Source organism: Pempheris klunzingeri, chromosome 15, assembly GCF_042242105.1.
Source record: "Pempheris klunzingeri isolate RE-2024b chromosome 15, fPemKlu1.hap1, whole genome shotgun sequence".
Lineage (NCBI taxonomy): Eukaryota > Metazoa > Chordata > Actinopteri > Acropomatiformes > Pempheridae > Pempheris > Pempheris klunzingeri.
Window position 1 is genome coordinate 10,901,723 of NC_092026.1, and position 22,487 is coordinate 10,924,209.

The following is a 22,487-nucleotide window of genomic DNA, read 5'->3' on the forward strand; positions in this document are numbered from 1 at the left end:
TTGAGTGAAATCATAATATGCTGCAGTATTTTTGTCCCATACAGTAATGTGTGATATGTTTATGTTGATTTTCATTGGCTAAAAATCATTGAGGGGTGAGTAACTGAAAATTTAGGTATTTGTAGACAAAGATCGTAGCCTAAATAGTGTACAGGAGTGAGAGCATGCATCCATTTCTACTTCTTATACAGCAATATATGCTATATTTATGTTGATTATCATAGGCTACAAAAAAATCTAAATAATATATGTTATTTTAATTATCTTGGACAATTTTGTTTTACAGGTCGTGTCAGAGGAAGGCCAAGGCAGGTAAACACCATGTGATGCAACAACTAACACCAATGAATTAACATCATTTGGACGTTTCTTGAGAAAGTGTTACACGTGGTTTGTGCAGCTTTAAAAAAAAAGCGACAGCACAGACCAGCTCATGTGCAAAAACAATTTAAATAAAATGTGTGATTGCAAAACCTCTGCAAACTAATGTATTTACCAATAGTAATGTGTTAAAAAAAATACATTTCTCAAAAAAATGTAAAAATGAAAAAAAATTCTATATATTTTGTAATTGTTCACTGACAGCTCAAGATGTGTTGTGATAATTTTCAATATTGTTTTCATTCACAAAGATTTGCTTTCAATATTTATCATTATTTCATCTCAGTGACGTCATCCTCTAAAAGCTACACAAAATGCCCACGCCGGTGCCTGAACGCACCTTTGCATGATCACCTGTGAGAAAATAAACATGTTCACTTCATGTTTTTGGCCTCTTTTCCTGCTCTTTTCCCATCAAACTTTGGGGGTTTTGCAGCCGGACCAAACTGACGCAAGTGGAGAGACTCCGCATTACGTCATCGCGAAGGCCACATACTGGAGGCAAACGCTGCCTGAGCTCAGCTCGGCTCTGTACGCTGCCCGAAAAATTTCCACTACACGAGCTTTGCGGGAGAGCGGCACAGGATCGGCCGCTTCGTGCAGTGATGCAGCAGCCGAAACCAAAGAAACCGTGATCGCACACGAACCGCGGGGCCGGATTCCTGGGTGGAAAACAGTGATGTTGCATGACATGCCTCGAAATAAATTGTGGTAAGTCTTGTGCAAGTGCGCTGCTGCAGCTGCTGGAGGCAGGCAGGCAGCGGAGGAGCGACCTTAACCTACTTTGTCACTCTGGGTTCAAGTTACAGCGATAAAAAACGGTGATTTGCGAGGATAAAAAACGTAAGATAGGGACTTGTATGCTTGCAGGCAGATGTTTCTGTAACAATAAGACCTTTTGTCTCACAGGCACAGGTGTCTGTGGCGTGACAGGTGATGCCTGAGCTGTGTGTACCGTAAGGTGCCTGTTGCCTTTCTCTCTTCCCTTTTTTTTTTTTACCTTTGTCCAGCATTGCTGTGGTGGGATTGTGATGCTTTTCTTAATGCTCAGAGGGCAACGTGACACTGTCCATGCCCAGGAGTACATCTCTATTCAGGCTTGTGATTGAAATGCAAATATCACTCTGTGTTGGCTACCACATCACATGTTTGCACAGGAAGACATACTGCACGTCCACTATTTCCACTACTTCCTTTTTAGTTTGTGCAGAAGCCTCAACAAAACAGTGTTGTAAACAAAAATCACAGCAGCGCCAGCCATCATAAATTTGTGGGCGCGCTCTGTTTTAACACCAGGGTCCCAAAGTTTTGGCCTTTTTGCAGCAGAAACCATGGTGATCATCGACGAGGGACGAGAGAGCCCAGGGCCCTCCAGCAGACATCACTGGTACCAGACGGGAAGAGAAAACTGTTCCACTACCTTTCACACCACTTTATTACAACACTGAAGCACAGCAACATCTCTGGCTTTGCTGAGCTCCAACTGATTAACCTTAAGTCAATGGTGCAGCTTTTTTTTTTATTTTTTTTATTTCCGTCAGGGGATAGGATTTGGATGCCAGTGTGGTTTATAGTCTCATGATGTAAAAATAACTCTGGCCAATCAGTGGTAACAGCTGCGACGTGTACCTCGCCGGCCAAACACAGATTGAAGTGCTTGTGTTTGGAAATGTTGCATGACAGTCTTGTTCCCAGCACATCGTGGAGGACATGAATTAACAGCACTGTCTGCTATGTTTTATTGAGCTGCTGCAGAAATAGACTCATAATGTAAATAACTGACTAATAAGGCGTTTTAGTTGTTGTTGCTGGCCTCACAATGCTGTCCGTGCTGCATTAAAAGATATGAGTCATTACTGTGAGACCCTTGGTGTGCTTTTGGCAGGGCTCAGCAGTACGAGTCTCCCTGTAATGCTACTGTAGTGGTATACGATGATTTGATCTTTTAAAGGCAGTTACTCTCTAATGCTGCCAGTGTGACAGTGCCACAGAGAAAGAGTAATGTTTGCTGGGCATATGCCAGGAATGAGGTTTGGGGTCTGCAACTAGAGAGCCAGTAAAGCTGTACAAGAATGTGGAGCCTTCTCATTTGTAGTTAAAGATAGAGGCAGCACAGGCTGTGTCCTAGCTGACAGTTTCTAATTTCAGATATCTCCGGTCTGCCCCGTCTATTTGGGTTGCTTTTGTTATAATGTTTCCTTGTTAGAGAGGAGTTTGCGTAGTTTACAGCTATTTCTAGAAGGAGGACTTGGATTTGTAGTAACTCAGCTCAGGCAAAGGGAAAGGAATTCGACCATGGTGCTTTATGAGAGGTATGTTGATCATCTTGTTCCCTTCACCATTGCACAATTTGTATTGGCTGTGCTGGTTTAATATCTGCTCTTGCAATAGATCGTATCAATCTCAGCTATTTCCGAGAGCGCAGAAGGTCACATAGCTGGCACTCAGGATGTGTTTGCTTGTGATGAGGAAAGGATATCAATGTTAATCTGTAAAATAGTGTATATTTGTACACTTTTACTTTCACTCACTGTGTAAGTGATGAATGGTGCTCTCATATCCATTGCTTTCAAGATGACATTGGACTAGTTGGCTGCCAGTTTCTGTGTATACGTCTAAAACTGCTGTACACTGCTGTAGGTACATTCATCATGAGCTTGTAGATGACAAAATGCTAGTTTGTTATGTGTGTTACTGCGCGATTGTCATTTGCAACATTGCTTAATAGAATAAACTCGAAAATGCAGATGTTTTTAATTCTGCTCTCTCTTTCGATGATAATATGCCATTAATAATTGGTTATTACCATTTTTATTCTGTTGTAGCTTATACTGCTCTGCTGTGAGGTAATTTCCTCAAATACTGTACTTGATTCTGTAATTCCCGGTTAACTTATTAGCTTAATCTTTTCCCTCTTAAAATGGATTTCAAGGATTCCTAGAGCACCACAATTGACTGCCTATACTGACTGGAATCAGAAGAAAGATAGAGAAAAGGGAGGAAAGTACGCCGTTGTTTGCTTTTAAACACTAGGTGAATTCTAATTTCCACACCCCGGGTCTCTGCAGTGTAATATTTGGGTCTACCAATTACTGTCACAGTAATTTAAAACACTATGCCTGAGTGATTGTCTTACAAAAAAAAGTGTTTTCAAGCCACTCGCCCAAGAAGTGCCGCTGTGCTCTCAGCTATCATCCCATAAAAGATATTTACTAGTGAAAAAACTTTTCTCTACAAACTTTATTTGCCTGCAGTGTGAAGTGTGGTGGTGTCTGTGTGTCTGTGTGTGTGTGTGTGTGTGTGTGTGGAGGGGGGCACTAGCACTATGTTTTTATGAACAGAGAGGCTGGGATCTTTGCTGCCATGGCAACAAACCACATGACTAGGTGTATTAGATTGCCTCGGACAGTGTGCAGTGAGGCATGGTGTGAGCGCTCTCTCTCCTGCTCTGCCCCTTTCAAAGTCTTGTCCTTGTCTAACTTAAGTTTTTCTGCGATAAGCACTGTTCTGTGCTACATTCAGTTTCACAAAAGTACTTAAAAAGAACTGAAAAGGTGAGGTCAGTGTGTTTTTTACAAGGGCCGGATCAATCTTCTATGGGGTAAAATGAGCAGGGGAGCCCTGTTGCCCCCCCCCCCCATCTCCTCCATTAGTATTTAATAATTAGTTTTTGGTCATTTAATTAAGCACACATTTGTTTAGGAAAATGCACAATGCAAGCACAACAAAATTAACAAAGGCCCTATTATTTCATGCTAGATTTGAATTTAGAGATAGATTAGGTAATAATGTGGGTTGTATTGTGCTTTAGAGGTGCATACAGTATTACCAAACAAATTGAATTTATCAAATTATTACAAACTAATAGACCGTTTGCTTAACACCCTCCCCCAAACAGTGATTCTTAAATCATAGCTGAGTAACTATCATCTGTCAGGCTTTGGATTTCATGATGAAGCCGCGTATTTCTGATACCATAAAACACAGGAGCAAACGTGTCATAAAAAGTCTTAATCTGTTCTAATTTATCTGACTTCCAAAGCCACGATGCATATCACTATCTAGCTACATTACTGTGTTTATTTAGCAGTTACCTTTTAAAAAAGTGCACGTCTCCACTGTATGGAAGCTGGTCCTGGTGCTACTAGAGAACATTGGCGGCTCTGACCTGCTCTTTATTGGATTTAGGGAAGTTTATACTCCAACAACTGCAGCCAATGTTACCTGATACCGTGTTATGTTTATCTGTTACACACATAATGCTAGGGTTAATTAAATCACTACTGCACAGCAAGGACAATGCTGTTGTTTCCATGTTGGGGAGGATTCTGACCTTTAGCGTGGAACAAGCAGCTTTAGCCTCAGTCTTTTACCACAATATCACATATGTAGCCATCAAGTGCATATTTAAGATCTGTTTTTTGGGGTTTTTTTTTTTTAGGGTTCTCGTTTTCATGTGAGTCAGCTAGTTGTCATATCAGTCAACAAAACTGACAGCTGCCAGAATGAAATGAGAAGCTACTTTTGTCTGACTCTGTCTGAAATCAAAGACCCATTGTTTCAAAAATGACAAAAATGAATTTCGGTGTGTAAATATGCCACCGTCATCATTATAAAGACCATATGTGCTGCTGGAATAACAGGAAACGCTGCAGGCGTAGCAGCAGTAACTAAGGGGGGGGCCGGGCTTAGTGACCAGTCAGTTGTCACACAGTGAACCTGGAGCCTTTGGGCCCCTTGAAGATCTGGGGCCCCATCACAGCTGCCCACTTTGCCTGGTGGGTAGTCTTGCCCACTAGAACATTATATAACGGTCAATACTTGATGACAACTGTTAGTAAGTATTCCTCGGGGAGAGTTTAAACATATAAACAGTTATCATGTATTAGTTAAAGTGAAATGGACATAATGCTATTATACAGTGACAGTTACTTTGTACAGATTGAATTATATATATATATATATATAGTGATGCCTTATGTGGAACTGTCTCTGTTAAAAGCAGGGGTACACAGGCTCTGACGTTACTTTCTCTCCTCCTGATCAGAGTGATTCAAGACTTCGGGCGGAGCGGTGACAACATGGCAGATAGAAGGCAACTGTTTGTCGAGATGAGTAAGTGCTCAGGGCTACAGCTCAGTGTGATCTATGTCCGACTATTTACTCACTGGCCATAAAAATGGCAAATTCTTCTTCTGTAAATTTCATGTAAAGCGAATATGATGAAGATCAAGCGTCCCCACTAGTGTCAACCTGATTGATTTTAAACACTGACAGACACCAGTATGATCTCACTATTTACACAATGTGGAGGCACACTCCTCTATGGAGACAATAGATAATACATTAGGAAGTGAGACATGAAAATGAGTAAATGCAGACAAAATATAGCATATAATAAACATAATATAATGTAGCCATAAGATAATACAATTAGTTTTTAAGATTCAGTATTTTTCATCATAATTCTCGTTTTTATTTTATTCCAGTATTATTAAAAGTAATGTCAGTGCTGGTGCATAGATGATGTGGAGCTCTGGAGGCCCAAAGTGTTCAACATTAAATAATCAAATTATATATATTAAATAATAATAATCGATAATCAACATTAAATAAGCAAATTTTGTCTGTATTATTACTTCATAGTGTAATTTGATTATTTAATGTTGAACACTTTGGGCCTCCAGAGCTCCACATCATCTATGAACCAGCACTGACATTTCTGATGTTATTTAATAACATTAATATTTAATTCATCCTCAGGGGCTCAAGATCTGGATTCCATACGACTGTCAACATACAGAACAGCGTGCAAACTCAGATTTGTGCAGAAGAAATGCAACTGTGAGTACAACGCAAAGAACGTTTACATTACATCTCTGAGCTCATAGCTCTCCCTGTAAAGATGCTTACGTTCAGTTTTCCCATTTGCTCTCCAGTGCATTTGGTTGACATTTGGAACGTCATCGAGGCTTTCCGAGAGAACGGCATCAACACAATGGACCTCAACGCTGACCTCTCTGTGGCTCGTCTAGAAGTGGTACTGTCCACCATTTTTTACCAGCTGAACAAGCGCATGCCCACCACCCACCAGATCAACGTGGAACAGTCCATCAGCCTGCTGCTCAACTTCCTGCTGGCAGCCTATGACCCGTGAGTAACACGTGACATGGCAGTCGGCAGCTGGTTGTGTACTTTCACGTCTGAGGTTTTGACGTGGGCTAATGAAGTGTGAAATGTGACTCTGAAGTGTCTGCCAAAGTGGAGTGAAAATACAGACTACTTACCCTCATAATGTCACAACATGCTCGTGTGGAGTGTATATTTTTTGGAGAGGCTAAAAGCCAAGCTAAACACGTTTTAAGACAATGATCGCTGTAATTCAAGTATCGCCTTTAAAAGGTCATACACTGTTGAGTGCTCTTGGCCTTGACGGCTCCATTTAAAAGAATCTATGACCAGAATGTGAAATTTATTTGCTTCTTTCAGGGAGGGACAAGGCAAGATATCCGTCTTTGTTGTGAAGGCGACCCTAGCAACCATCTGTGGAGGGAAAATTCTGGATAAATTAAGATGTAAGCAACACTACAAATCCTTATTTTACTTTTAATTTTGAAAAATGAAATGAAAACCACCCATTTTACCTGTAATAAATCAACTAATTGTCTTTGTAAAGTTCATACAGTTTCTAGTCGTAGCAATGCACTGCTTTGGAATTTATAATATAAACTTATTAGTGTCTGTATTATCTATATCTCTGTCTGCTCAGCCTGTTGTTCTTTAAAGAAGAAACTGGCCCAGCTCGTCATGGCTGGGAGAAGTCATTATTCATTATCTGAAGGATAGAGTTTATTACATAATCTACAAAATCTGTGGGAGCAGTTGCAATGGCTCGTGAAGGAAAAAAGGAGGGCTGTGTTGCTGGTGTATTATAACAATTGATTTGAATAACTGCTTTACTTTGATTTGTTTTTACAAATAAGTGGGATAATTGCATTGTGTAATACTGTAATTAGCCGACTGTGGTGGCAACTGACAATTAGTTTGATTCATTTGAATAATGTCTCTGCACGTTGTTCCCAGATATTTTTTCACAGATATCAGATTCCACTGGAATAATGGTGCAGTCGCAGTTTGACCAATTTCTGAGGGAGGTTCTAAAATTACCTATGGCGGTTTTTGAGGGACCCTCTTTCGGTTACACTGAACAAGCTGCAAGAACATGCTTTGCACAGCAGGTGAGGGCTCATTAACCACAGAGTGTAATATTAGCGAATATGTAATTGTTTTAGCATTGACTGTGTGAAGGACTTTTCCTGCTGGATCTCACCCTCCTCTGCTGAACGTCAACAGAAAAAGGTCTCCCTCAATACATTCCTCGATACGTTGATGTCAGACCCGCCTCCTCAGTGTCTGGTGTGGTTACCGCTCATGCATCGGCTTGCCAACGTGGAGAACGGTAAGACACCACACAGAATATTTATAAACAGGGAAAACCAGCAGGGCTCTGAGTTCAGCTTTGCATCACAATCTTGAGTCACCACACACACAATCAGTCAAGCGGACGTATGCGCAGAAACACACGCACACACCTCTGGTGAAGATGACCCATGGGGACCTTACACCCTGTGCGTGAGTGTGTGTGTTTGTGCGTATTTGCGATGCATTCATCATCACAAGTCACCTCCAAGTGAGCAGAAGAAACACCGTCACATGCTTACACATATTCAGCATGCTGGCGTCGTACTGCTTTGTGCGTATTCGGTTCAAATTAAATGAATGTGTCATCGAAACAGCACATCTGTCCTTAAATTATGTCAAATTCAAATAGCTTTAATGGAATTAATCCTCTCTTTGCAGTGTGCAAAATATCAGGGTTTACAATCACATCTGTTTGTGTGCATGTGTTTGTCCATCTGTGTGTGTGTGTGTGTGTGTGCGTGTGTGTGTCTAACCCCTCCTCTCCTCCCTGCAGTCTTTCACCCGGTCGAGTGCTCCTACTGCCATACTGAGAGTATGATGGGCTTCCGCTACCGCTGCCAGCGATGTCATAATTACCAGCTCTGTCAGGACTGCTTCTGGAGGGGGCATGCCAGCGGTTCCCATAGCAACCAGCACCAAATGAAGGAGTATACGTCATGGGTAAGGAGAGGAGAGGGGAGGGGGGGAGGAGAGGGGCGGGCTAAGGGAGGTGTGTCTGCACTGGACCAGTCACTGTGGCTATTTTCGTTCTGCTTCACCGCCATGTGAAGATGCTGAACGTTTGACGCAGGTGACGGTGTTGCTGTAATGAAAAGAAATTAGTATCCTCAGAATTGGCTTCTGTGTTTCTCCCAGAAATCCCCTGCTAAGAAGTTATCGCATGCTCTCAGTAAGTCACTGAGCTGTGCATCCAGCAGAGAGCCTCTTCACCCCATGTTCCCCGAAATGCCAGAGAAACCTCTCAACCTAGCTCATATTGTGTAAGTTCATCTTCTTGCTTTTTTTTTTTTTTCCTTCACGGCACTGAAACAGAAGGATCCGGTTGTGAAATGTTGGATTTCTTCCCTCGGCTGATAATTATCTTGTTGCAGCCTCTAAGTCTGAAGTGATTCCAGTCAATCTCTTGGGTCAACTGATCAATGAGGCTTAATTATAGCCTTGGGAATGATTATAATCTGCAACACTGCTGCTACCCTTTCCTGTACTTGACTTCTTTATAAATAATGAAACAAAGGCCTACAAAAGCACAGACTTTGTAGCATGCTGGTGCTGTTTATTAAAGGCCGAAATCAGGTACATAAGGGCACTTCTGGTGCAGAAATACCATCAAATTAAAGTTAATTAGTAGAAGGTCTCTCCTTAATAGTTGCAGTGTTTTATAACCTTTTAAAAAGCCAAAAGTATTCAGATTATTACAGCCAGTTTTGGACTGAACATCAGTTTTAGATTTTTGACACCAATACTGATATCAGTATTTAGGTGTTAACCAAAATGAAACATATTGGTCGATAAACTAATAAAAAACACAAATTTCTGATAAGGATTCCTTAGATTTGGATATTAAAAAATGGTGTATTTAAGATGTATATTTTAAACTTCTATATTTCTTGTCACTTATTGGCTGAAATTTTACATCAATATATGTTATAAGCTGTTATCAGCATTGTTCTTTTCTTGTAAATTTAGTGAAAAATCAAAAGTTTGTTGGGGCTTTAAACAACAAATTTATACATTTAGAGTAGTGTTTGCTCTGCTGGGCTGATTGTAATAAATTATTTTCATTCCTTTTCTCGTTTTGTACTTTCCTCAGAGATACGTGGTGAGTTTGCTTTGATTATTTAACACATCACAAAATGTGCCCTCGTACATTTTTTGCTCCTGTAGATTTGAATCCTTTGCACTGTGCTAATCATATACCATGTTGTCAAGTCCCATCCACCGTAGCGTACTGACAGTCAGTCTGTTGTTAAACACCTGCTGTGTTTGTTGACTCACTGATTCATTCCTCCACTTATTGCATGTGTTCATTGTTTACCACACCCTACATGACTAATCATATCTGACTATGTTGCCACATCCTGATTATACTGTACAGCAGGTCATCCACCAAAATGGAAATTCAGACATTATAACGGTTAGAGAAAATACACAAGAAAAGAAAAAGGCAGGGCCATTTGCCGTCTCTTTAACATAAAAACAGTGTTGTCAGTTTTGGATTAAAAAAGATATTTATTTCCTGTCCAGGCCACCAAGACCGGTGAACATCACCAATGACTACTCACTCTCCCACTCTATGCCTACATCAGGGAACCCTTACTCCACCAAAAAGTGAGTACAGCAGCTGAACAATGGATGTCCTGGATTTTACTGCAGATCTTTTCAGCGTGCCATGCTCCCTAAAGGCCCCCAGTGCCCTGTAGACCCTGCCTTTATTTTCGTGCTTTTATTTTTCAATGTGTATGTGTGTGTGTGTGTGTGTGTGTGTGTGTGTATGTATGTGTGTGTGAACATTTGTGTATCACTATGCTTTCTTTTTTCTTTTTGTGGTTTCTTGTACTGAATGTAAATAGCTTGCCTTACAGCAAGAATAATGATGTTGAGCAAAGAAAGCCCCTGACTGGGGCTGCTCCACATCTGTTGAGAGGGAGAGGGTAAGTGACACAGGTGTGCATATGAGAATGTCTTTGTAGCTCAAATGCGTGTGTGAACTAATATAGATAATAATCATAGGGCATAAACTCGAGTGCTTATCGTCCTAAGAAAACTATTAGTGAGCCAGTTTTCTTATAGAAGGGTTTATATTGTTGTACTCAAGGGGCTATTTCAAAGAGGCTAGATGAAGCATGCATCATAAAAATCACTGGCAATTATTTTCAAGTGTCTATTACAACCTTTTTATTCACATAGAAATGGGAAATACTATCTGTTTCGTATATGAGTCGCTTTGAATGCTACACTTATCTCCTCTATGTTGAAGCTATAGCAGTTAAATCCCAGGATCGTTGTTTGTGATGTACGTGAACAAGTTTACCTGTTTAAAAGAAATGGGATTAACTAGTTTTTTCAGTTGCTATTAATGTTGTATTTGATCCCGATCTCTCTAGTAAAAGGCCTTTGAGCTCCTCTGCACCTGCATATAGTGAAGGAAGCGTTTCTTTAGGGAACTCTCCCCCCTTTCATAACTCAGGCATATAGAAAAACATCCAGATGTGATGAGTGAGGGCCGTTCTTCTCCATGTGCATGTCAGAGCATTGCGGTTACTGTTTGCACAGGCTGATATCATATAATGCAGGGCTCTCAGGTGATGTGCCCTCTGGAGGTCGACTGGTTAGCTTTTGACTGAGAGCACCAGATCAAACTATTGACTATTGACAGGAGTTTTGACTTTAAACACCTGGAATATACAGTTAAAGGGGTGTTCTAGTAATTTAGCATTGAACTTCCGTAAAGTTTGAGGACTTATGAGAGACAACGTTTAAAAAAAGAGTAGTCAAAATCGAAACAGTGATGCTGACATATCCTGACTTTTTGTCTCTTATGGTGGTCAAACTCTACACTTCCCATAATGCAACACAATAAGCTTCCTAACAGGTAAATGGCCTCATCTTTCAGACTGATTGTGTGTAGTGCAAACTCACAGATGATTGTTGCTCTACGTAACATTTCAGCATCTTTCAGCGCATTGTTTTGTTTTTATGACCCACAAATGCACTTTTTATCTGCTACTACTACTCTCTGCACCAAATACTTGTAACAAGCGCTTAGCACAAGCACAAGTTAGTGACTAGCTGGTGAAGGTAGTGGAGCAAGAACAGAGCTGAGAGAAGAGTGAGTGCTGGACTTGCATTCATCAGGTGGACAGAAACACGACTCCACGACTAATGTTGCTCCGTGTCTGCTGGATGTGTAAATAAGCAGCTGTTTGCTGACACATTCGCTATAGCAACTTTAGAGGGAAGATTTATGTCAGTTTTGTGGCAGCTTGCTCAGCATTGCAGTTCCACAATCTCTGTAGCAAACAAGTAAATTCAAGTGTGCAATTGGTGAAGTCATATTAGTTTTTGGTAGAAAAGTTTTAATACTTTTGAGTAAAAAATGGTCATTGTGAACATTCAACTACCAGCCAGAACAGCATACGGACCAACGACAAGCTAATAATGTGTGTTTAGCTCTTTTCAGCTCTGCTAAACATTAGCTTATTGCTAATAAGGTCAAAATGCAGTAGCTGGTGATTTAGCTAAATTAGCTTAATGGTTTGTTAGCTTGCAGGTTAAAAAAACAAAATGCTAATTTATCCTGGCCACAACTACAAATGCTTTAGAGCTAAGATTAAAGAAGCGAATCATATAACCAGTTTAAACTTGAAAACCAGTCATGGTTGGATTGACTACTTGTTTCTCGGTTGTTTTGGGACAGCTAATTCTTCCTTAATGGCAGAAGGAACTGTTGCTACAGGACTTTGTGATGCAGGTAGAAAGCATCTATAAATATAGGAGCCACATCAAAAAAGACAGCGCATGCTTGACGTATCTTGGGGGTTAGACTGTTTGACACAGTCGTAATGTCTCAGTAGTTTTAATAATAGAGCAGTGAGTGATGGATGCTTGTAGAATATAAACAGTGCATGTAGCTTGTGGAGTCCTTTTCGCTGGGCATGTCCTTAATCGTGCTCCTAGCCTTCATCAGTGGTGTCTCTCCCAAACATAATATGGCCTTGTTTCTCTCTAGTCACCCATGAATGGCTGCTTTTCAGCCCCTCTCCTCCTCCTCCTCCTCCTCCTCTCTTTTGTTGCCTTCTCTTCTTTTCTCTCTCTCTCTCTCTGCCTCCTCTCCCCTCTCATCCCCCGTCCCTCCATTGTCACCTGTGAAATGTACTGTTTTATGTTTTTGTGAAACCCTGCGCTGTTCCAGGTTGAACTACAACCTCGATGTTGCTGATAGACTTGCTGACGAACATGCTCTGATTGGTCTCTATGTGAATCTACTCCAAAACAACCCAAAAATATGGTTAGTTGGTGTGGTGCTGTGTTTGCCAAACACCAGTGGAAACTATGTGCTCTGCTGAACTATTACTTCGCAATCCTTCCCTCAGCCTAACCTTAGTCTGAGTGTGTTACAGCCCTAACGCTGCATGCTGTCCGTTTAGTCACCTCGACCTGTGATCTCTTCTGTCTAGACACTATTGTTAGTCCACAACAATAATACATTCTGACTGATCTGTGTCCAAAATGATTTTTCTGCCAAAATAACAATATAGATTTGAAACCTAAACTTCAATTTTCACATTTGAATCCTTGAAGACTTCCTAACTTCACACACGACTACATAATATTAAGTTCAACCCTTGTTTCATTTATGAAATGTGTATTTTGTTGTATTTGACTGAAAACTTAATAGTCTCTTGTTTGCCACATTAAAATTGTATAACTCCAAATCTGTTGACCAGATTAGTTAGTTAATTGGCACCAAATACTTTAAACACTTTTAGCTGCTGTTCTCCTCAGATTTGACTGCCTGCTTACAAGGTAATCTCTCAAATGAGTTCCAGTAAATCTTGTGTATATTTTTAAAAGCCAAACAAAAGTGGTTTGCATGTTGACTGGTTTTTATTTTATCACAGTGAATATGGCATTTTCTCTCCTCTTTGAAACACTTCGCTTATTTCCTCTCTCACAAGCAGCCTACAAATAGGGATGTTTGTATTTTCTTTGTGTGTGTCTGTGTGTCTGTGTGTGTGTGTGTGTGTGTGTGTGCACTAATATGCTTGTGTGTGTGTTTTAATGCTGGTTGTCTATGTTATATTAGCAGCTCTGTGAAACATTCCTGTTTGAGTTTTTTTACTGTATGTGTGCTTGCAAATATTTAACCATATATTTTTTACTGTATCAGTGATCAGACTGTAGAAGTAACTTAGCTGGCCATTGAATTCAAAGTAAATGACTACCTTATTTTCACTTTTATATAATAATCAAACTTCATTCTTGCTTTTGTGGTTTAACATAAGTAGCTTAGCATGATTAAGCAGGCCTCCGCTATCCAACTTCAGAGGCTTTCCTGCCAAAGACTAATCTGACTCTTGAGCAAACTAAACTTTCTTGGATTTCTGTCTTTTCTTTTTTTTCCCCTGCATTTGTGTGGTTGTGCAGTAACTGTTTCATGTCATGAATCCCATCTCTATTTTCTTCTTGATCAGTTTGCTGGAGAGCAGTAACCATCAAGATGAAGAGCACAGTCTCATCGCCCGTTATGCTGCTAGACTGGCTGCTGATGCTGCGGTGAGATATATACTGTATAAAAGACATTTATTGCACACAATGTTGTGGCATATTTCATCGGTGTCCACTGCCAAAAACCTGTCTTTGATGAGAAGAGGGTTTAATTCACCTGCTACTCTACCTTCAGCGCTTTCAGCGCCTGTTGTTGCTAAGATGATGAAGGGGTTTACAGGTGGTGATCACTTCTAACCAGACTTGTGTGCCTGTTTATGTTCTGATTAGGTCTTGATGGATGGCTGGTGTCTTGACTGTTTTGTTCCCCCCCTGTGAGATATGAGATAAGGTTGTGGATGACGATGACATCATCCAGAGGTACAGCCGGTTCACGTGATGTCTCTTGCTTGGTTTCACCGACAGGCTCAACAGCAGAGAGTCCCCACAGACCTCCCCTGCTCTCTGGATGCCAACAAACAGCAGAGGCAGCTCATTGCTGAGCTCGAGAGCAAAAACAGGTCAGGGATGGCTGGCTTGGTGATATTGTTTGGATCTTTTCTGTTTGTCTCTTCTGTTCTTCTTTCTTCCAAATTTCACAACAAGAAAAACACCTGGAGAATAAAGGACCAACAGACCTCTAAGCACTGAAAACTATTATTATTATTAATAGTAGTAGTATAATTAGTATTATATAATTTCATTTTCAGCCTAGGTATAAGATTTACCTATTAAATATTCACATTTTTAAGGAGGACATACTAACTATATGTATACTGTATAAAATTGGGTAATGCACGGCAAGTAAAGGTAATTTATTATACAAAATAGTGCTTTACGAAACTCTTGAAATAAATAAACTAGAACGAGACAATAAAGAAAAGCAGCTATGAAGAATTATCACTGAAAGTAAGTTGTAAGAATTTAACATTAAAATAAGATCAATAAATAATAGTGAATCATGAAACCAAGGTGGAGACAAAAGTTCAATTATAGGCAACAGTGAACAAGTCTGTAGGTTTTAATGCAGCTGCAATTAATGTTTTTATATAAGCAATGGATCACATGACTGCTTGTATATGACGAGTGTCACTTGTGGTGAGGAACCCACGGAAAATGATCACCCTCAGCTCTGCAGAGCTTCATGGGCTCACTGCCGCACGGTCATGGCTAACTGGGGTGCCTGAATACCAGAGCCATCATTTATATTATTACACCCTACTGCTTCTCCTACTATGACAAGTCAAGCTGACTGCAGTTTTTTTTTTCTAGAAAAAACACAGTAAAATCCTCCTCTACACAAACATGTCGATGAACACAGTCCAGAGTATTTTGCAGCTGAAGAGTCAGATATTTCCCTCAGGAGTGGGTTGAGACCAAAAACAGCTAAAATAGAGCGAATATTTACATTTCTCATAATGTTGCTCCTTATCTGCTGGATGTGTAAATAACCGAGGTGGTTCAGTGTTGTGTCCACAGCTTGTTTCTGCTGCCCCCAACTGGCCAGAAAAACACACTAAGTACTTAGTTCAGATTTACACGTGGTCATAATTTCAGAGTGCCTACAGTGCGATCATCTGGGAGGTTCTTCCAAGTATGTGCAGCATTATAGCAAAATGCAGCTTCCACATATTTAAACTGGCTTTGTAATTGCATATGTTTGTGGTTGCCACAGAGAAATCCTGCAGGAAATCCAGCGGCTGCGCCTTCAGCATGAGGAGGCCTCCCAGCCACCACCTGACAAGGGTCAACAGAACCCCACTCTGCTGGCTGAGCTGCGACTTCTCAGGTAAACTCTAATCCTGCTTCAATCCTGCACAGCAGTGCGTTTATAACACACACTTTTTTTTTTTTCTTAGGCTGCAATAGACCGTACATATTGTAATTGCTTGCCTTTTTCCTACACAAATAAACAGCATCTGTTAGAGCTCATAAACGTTTTTTTTCCCCCATTTTGCTATTGATGTGACATTATGGCATCATCACGCTGTACAACTTGTTTCCTCTGTTAGGCAACGCAAAGATGAGCTTGAACAAAGAATGTCTACTCTGCAGGAGAGTCGCAGGGAACTCATGGTGCAGCTGGAGCAACTAATGATGCTTCTCAAGGTACTGCAGACGTGACTTTCATCTTTTCGACTTGATACATTTAAGGTGCCTTCATGATTCCTTAACGAACACATGTTCCTTTTCCTGCGGGGAACAGTAAGGTTGTTTCAAGTTTGCTCCTTGGCCTGGATCCGTTCTGTTGCAGGTGAAGTGTGGATGTTTCTATAAGACAACACGGGTGTGTGCGCTGTAGCTTGTGTTTTCTGTGTTATTTCTTGTATTTATTTTGAGGCAGGTGGTAAGCAACATGGCCAGGTGATGAGTTTCCTTTGTATTACAACTTTCTCCCAGCTGTGCACGATCACTCCAAACACTATAAAGCAAACACTGCACTTTGGGAACATGTCAGCAATTACCAAACATGTCCATTAGAGGGTGTATATCTTTAATAGCCAACCTCTGGTGAGGCCTCCTGTCATTTTTTTTTTTTTTTTACAGGACATTCACACATATAATTTAGAAATATCTGCTTTTGTGTGTTTCTCACCTGATTAAAATTTAAATATATTAACCTGTGTTATTGATGAAACACCATCAGTTATGTATCTGTCTACTATCTTATCTAGTTGGTGTGTAGTGTTAGACCTGGTCAAAGCCCTGCCACTGGATGTTGCTCTTTTGTTACAAATACTATTGTTCTGTTTACATTTGGATCATCCTCTATCACATGCATTTTTTTTTAATGCAACACATGCCGCTGATTAGTCATGTAAAAGGTATCTAATGCTGTCAGACAAGAGCCCAGACAGACGATTTAAGAACAGGATATTGAGTTTGGGATTACGCTCCATCACACCTTAAAAGACAACACGTCTGCCTCTAACCTTTGGTGCGAGAATATCTTCTGCTGTCAAGACAGCGGTTTCCTCGAAGCCTGCACAAACTGCTTACTGTACTGGCTTAAGTGGGGAGGATATCAATCTAATTACCCTAAAAGGATCAATGTTAATCCATTAAACTTGCATGAGGAAGCCCCATGCTTGTCACATCCTAGAGGAGATACTGATTGGATTTTTTTTTTTTTTTCTTAGAAATACTCAATGTAATGTGGTTGTTCATTTCATGAGGCGTAAAATGTTGTTTTTGCAGCTGGAGGAGGAACGGAAACAAGCTGTAAGTGTGAAAACAAATTTGAAGCCAAAAAAAAAAAAGAGACTGAAACTGGATGCATGTTTGGAATTAACCCCTTTGCTGTTGTCGGGTGAAAACTTTGTATCTACAAAAATATGAGCTTTTCATTAAAGACTAAAAGAGGTGAGCGGACTGCAGTTCTTCACCTTCTCTGAAATTTGGAGATGCATGGTGTTCACCATAGAAAAAAGAACATCTTATGGTTTGATACTTATAAAGCTATTGTGGTGTGCTTTTAGGGCAAATTAGCTTCTCTGTTGACTTACAAAAACTATTGACCTAAATAGTTTGTTGCTGTTTTTTGGATTTTTTTAACTAATAAATGATTTGAGTGCTGTTGTCTGCATTGCTCGTTGAATGTTTGCTTTGATAAGACACCCCTTAATCCAGATTTGATTATGTTCTTCTTACAGTCCTGCGAGTTTCTCTAAAACAGCAGCACCAGCTAACACTAAAACGGCCTGTATGTGTTACAGACTCAGGGTCCCGGCTCTCCACGCTCTTCCCCCAGCCACACCATCAGCCGGCCGATCCCCACACCAGTCCACTCAGACTCAGCCGGAACGACCCCGACTCACACACCTCAGGACTCACTCATGGGCGTGGGAGGGGATGTCCAGGAGGCCTTCGCTCAGGGTAACACAGTCACACACACAGAAAGCATGCGTTTGGTTATGAATATGATGTCCATGGTATGGCTGGAAGCTGTCTGTCATCCCATTTTAAAACTATTTTTTGTGTGTTTCAAAGGTCCAAGGAGGAATTTGAGAAATGACCTACTCATTGCTGCTGACTCCATCACCAACACAATGTCATCACTGGTTAAGGAACTCAATTCAGGTTAAAAAAAAAAAAAAGAAGAGTCATTTAAAAAGCTTGTATTTTGCTTTCTGAGTTTTACACAGCAGCAGTTTTCAAATGTTTTTTTTTTCCCCACAGAGGGTGGAAGTGAGACTGAGAGCACTGTGGATTCAGACTATGGACGTGGTGACCTATTGGCCACAACTTCCTCAGATCCCTTCTTCACATATAAACCAAGGTACTTATCAGATGTACTGTGGGATTTGACCTGAAACACCCCTAAATGGCTCGTCACTGATTTTCTGGCAAGATCATCCTTCCATTTTTAAAACTCTGTCTAATTAGTGTCTTCTTGTACATTCATCCATTGTTGCTGCTTAGCCTGAGAAACTGCTTCGGCACACCTTGCTGCTTCCCTCTGACAGTTTATTTGCTCTGTTGCCAGCTTTCGCAGTACAGCAGCTTTATTTTATACAGATCTTTGTGCCAAATGCTACTAATATACTTCATTTTATCTCCTGCATTTCTGCAAACCACTGATTTGAATCAAACCGATGGTTGTTACAAGAGATTATAAGTTGGTGGGACGTCAGCCATTGTGTTTTTTTTATCTTAAACTGCGTTACTTGGAAATAACTATAGTTCACTCCTGTTTTTCCAGTTTTTGAGTACACTTGCAGTCTTGTGTGTTGTTTTAAAATGCCTGTTGTCTGTCATAGGAGTGCCAGCGCCGCAGAAGAGGAGAGCTTTGAGAACGATCTGGAGCAGCAGCTGGAGAACGAGCTCAAGCTGGAGGAGCTGATGAAGCACAGGCAGGAACCAGAGAAAACGTGCATGGTGAGGCTGTGGTGGAAGGAGAAGGTGGCATATTGTGTGTTTTGAATTATTAAATTACTCCTCGTTTCTACTAATTCCAACCTGCTGTGTGTGTTTTGCTGTGGTACAGGTGACGCTGCAGCAGTGACTGAGTTAGTCCAGGTGACTGGTAAGTACCTGAAACTGTCAGGACATCTTCACTTTCACATCCTTTAACATGGAATGACTGACTTGTATAGCTCAGTAATGGAATAGGTTACACCAGTGTTTCCTAATCCTGGTCCACTGCTCTGCAAGTTTTGGATGTTTCCCTGCTCCAACACACCTGATTCAAAGAAGTGCATCATTATCAGGCTCCTGCAGAGCAGAGCAGGGAGACATCCACAATAGGGAAATACAGAGTTACATGATATGGAAGAGAGCAGGCTTAAAAGAACGATATTTATATGAACAAATTGTTGGCTTGTGAAACGCATATGCATTTTGTTCTATAACTCTGTAAACTGAAACATACATTCAGGATTATAAAATATGAGTGTGGTACTGAGCATATGTTGCATATAATTTATATAAAAAGCAAAGATCTTTATGTGCCCAGCTGAGATCTGGTATTTTATCACTCAGTGTTGATGGTGACCAGACTGATTCTGGTGGAAGCAAAAAGAAGATTTATTCAATGTGACGTCTGAATGAAAATGTATTTAATCTGATCAATGTAAAACAGGAGCAAGAAAATTTGTTCTCACTTTCATTTCAGTGCCTGATCACCAAAACGGTGTAAATCTTCATATATTTTTGTTTTACCGACTAACTAATAACAAATTGAACCGGAGAAAGCATTCCCCACATGACAGGCAGTAATCAGACACCTGGATGAGGTGTTTACATGCCACAGTGTTCAGGTTTCTATCTGAGTACTCCAAGTACTGTAGTGTATTTGGGTTTTTTGATACCAGTATGAGGGCATATCCAGGTTTCTGGAACAGATATTATGTTTACATGTGCAAATGCATAGCTGGGACTCTCCAAAAACTATAAACTATATATATAGTTACTATATCTTTGCCAGTTTGCTTGTTAGTAGCATGTTCTGTTTTCTTGACAGGTGAGCAATATGAAAAGCAACAATAGCAGAAGACACTGGACGAGACAACACTGGGCCGACGGTACACAGCACTGAAGACATGAAGAATTTAAGTTGAATAAATTGCTGAATCCAACCACAGAATACATTTATGTAAAGATATATTTTTTAACCAACCACATATTTAAGGTAATACTGTGAGAGATTAATTAGTGAGCTGTCTATTACACCACAGGTGCCATAAAAATTCAACATGACTGGGGAATTATTTCTTAATTTTTAGCTTTTTTATATGAGTTGTGAAGCAAATGTACAACTACACTGTTTGTACAGGGCGGCAAACCTGATTCATTCAAATTCTTATGTTTCTGAAAACAGTGAACCGGGTTTGAGTGTTTGTTTGTCATCTGATTTAAAATATAAACCGGAGATTAAGTTGTAGATTAAGAAATTTGCAATATTTTGTAAATGTATAACTCAGACAGATTTTACCACTATTCCATAGATTTCTTACTGTTGCTGTCGAGTGGCTTTTGTATTGTTTTTGACTTGGGTTTTGGAGCAGGCCGATCAGGTGCGCTTGTTTTATTTGATACATTAGTTATAATAATGCACACTGCCTTAGCTGATTGGATGATCTCTCATAGGAGCTCATTCAAACTGTCAATGCAGCATGTAGCTAACAACAAAACACACCTGTTCAGCAGCAATGCTAGTTGTTGTCTTCACTGGACAAATGAGGCTAAACTCATTAAATCCGCTGCTGGGAAGTGATTTTCGCTGCAGAGGGATGTGTGCACTGTCTACATACAAACTGTAGATTGAATATATGATATAGATGGATTGGTTCTACCATGTGGGAGTGTTTTTAAAATACAGTGAAAGTAATGTAACACAGACACTCAAGTTCAAAGGTTTACACTGGTTAGGGCATTGAACAAATTGTGTTTACTACCAATGGTTTATGAATTAAGGTTCGACCATAGATCAGCCACTGTTTCACTTGTTAGCGTCAGTGCTCCCACACAAATCTCTGTGTGACCTGCACACCAACATACGCACTCTTGATGTATTTTCTAAGGGTGCATCAAACTTTACTCAGTCACTTTGGGAAAAGTGGCAAGCCAATCTAAAATCATAAATGTGTGAAATATATCTAGTTTGATTTTTGAGCAAGTTCATAGCAGTGATTTTGCATGGTGGTGATGCATAATAAAGTGTTGACACAATATCACAATTTTTGCCTATGAACTCCTTTCCTCTTTCCTTTTCCATTCCAGAACGGCACACTTCAATTGGCTTGGTTTGGCAGTGCACATTTATTATCTGTCATAAATGCACTGTTGGCTGCCCTCAACCTATTGTCTATAATTCATCATACAGAGCCACCATCTGAGGTAACATAAAAGCAGCCATGCAGCACTGAACATCATAGTCATGTGAATATTAGGAGGGAGAATTTTGCTGTCAGGCTCAGGCAATATTATCAGCACATGAATTAACTGATATTAGACTATAATTTTTTAACATATTAAAAACATTAAACACAAGTCGTCCTCTCAACATCTAAAGAAAGTACATCCATCAGACGGTTTTTGGATGATAACCCGAATCTGGCAAAATTAAGTCCTCCCACGACATTGCCTTTTTTAATCGGGTCCATGCTGTGTCTACTCTATAGGCATAGTTAGCAAAGCAGCTATAACAGTAATGAATTTTATATGAAGCCTCCTCTAGATATCTTTGGTCTTGTATCCAGTGCATGACTGCACCCTGGTGTTAAAACATGAGGAATGCAGTTTTGTCAGCTGCTGAGCATCAGATTTATTTTATAGAAGATGCTAGCTTTGTGCACTGTGTTTCCTTCTGTGGAAATAGAAGAGCTACACTTTGGTGATTTAGAACCAGCATTCGTTTACAATAAATATTTAGGGTGGTGGCTCTGAAAGGCCCTTGAAATTAACAACTTTCCCATAGGAATTTAAGAGCTTGGTTAAGTCTAAAGTCTAATCTGATCCTATAGTTTGCACATAATACTAGAGAGTAACCATCGGTGCATGTATTTAGTCAATTAGCCTATGAAATGTCAATTAAAAATTAGATGAAACACGAACAAGCAGCAGATGATCATATTTGAACAGATGGAACCAGAGATGTGTTGCTATTTTTTTTTAACCTCTAACAATGAATCGACTTTCAAAATTGTTGACAATTATTTTTCAGTAGTTCTGTTGATTGATAAATCTGTGATTCAAACAACTTTCACAAATGTTATATTTCAGCACTGCAACATCAAAACCCATCAGTGGTCTTTAATATATCTTGTAGTCAGACATATTAATGCAACTAAGTAGCCGATAGATAGACACTTGCCAGCAGCAATATAACTAATGCTTACACATTAGTGCATCATTAATTATAAAGTCAGCAATTTGGTATATATCATTCTGAAATGTCCCTTTTCTGCATAATATAA

The 22,487-nt window shown here is 40.0% G+C and overlaps 1 protein-coding gene across 4 annotated transcripts; it reads left to right on the top strand.

The window, feature by feature from the left end:
• Positions 1-889: 889 nt before the first annotated feature.
• dtna (dystrobrevin, alpha) lies at positions 890-21,248 on the top strand. 4 transcript variants are annotated; one of them, XM_070844377.1, is made up of 23 exons: positions 890-1,092; positions 5,429-5,496; positions 6,145-6,225; positions 6,321-6,534; positions 6,871-6,956; positions 7,465-7,619; positions 7,735-7,840; positions 8,357-8,523; positions 8,719-8,843; positions 10,108-10,191; positions 10,434-10,514; positions 12,776-12,871; positions 14,058-14,139; positions 14,497-14,591; positions 15,746-15,859; positions 16,083-16,179; positions 17,269-17,292; positions 17,787-17,946; positions 18,061-18,150; positions 18,250-18,349; positions 18,831-18,948; positions 19,058-19,096; positions 20,033-21,248. In XM_070844377.1, exons 2-22 carry the CDS (start codon positions 5,463-5,465, stop codon positions 19,073-19,075), a joined length of 2,127 nt encoding a protein of 708 aa, XP_070700478.1. In that variant the 5' UTR covers positions 890-1,092; positions 5,429-5,462; the 3' UTR covers positions 19,076-19,096; positions 20,033-21,248. The 4 variants fall into 4 exon arrangements, with proteins under 4 accessions (XP_070700478.1, XP_070700475.1, XP_070700476.1 ...); XM_070844374.1 differs by lacking the exon at positions 890-1,092 and adding an exon at positions 2,489-2,693; XM_070844375.1 differs by lacking the exon at positions 890-1,092 and adding an exon at positions 2,489-2,693 and having other exon boundaries at positions 10,446-10,514.
• Positions 21,249-22,487: the final 1,239 nt, after the last annotated feature.

Bases quoted from the DNA above. Each gene is read 5' to 3' on its own strand.
- dtna (XM_070844374.1), top strand. The intron at 7,841-8,356 runs GTAAGACACCAC...TCCTCCCTGCAG, and splicing joins GCTTGCCAACGTGGAGAACG to TCTTTCACCCGGTCGAGTGC. The intron at 15,860-16,082 runs GTAAACTCTAAT...TTCCTCTGTTAG, and splicing joins GCTGAGCTGCGACTTCTCAG to GCAACGCAAAGATGAGCTTG.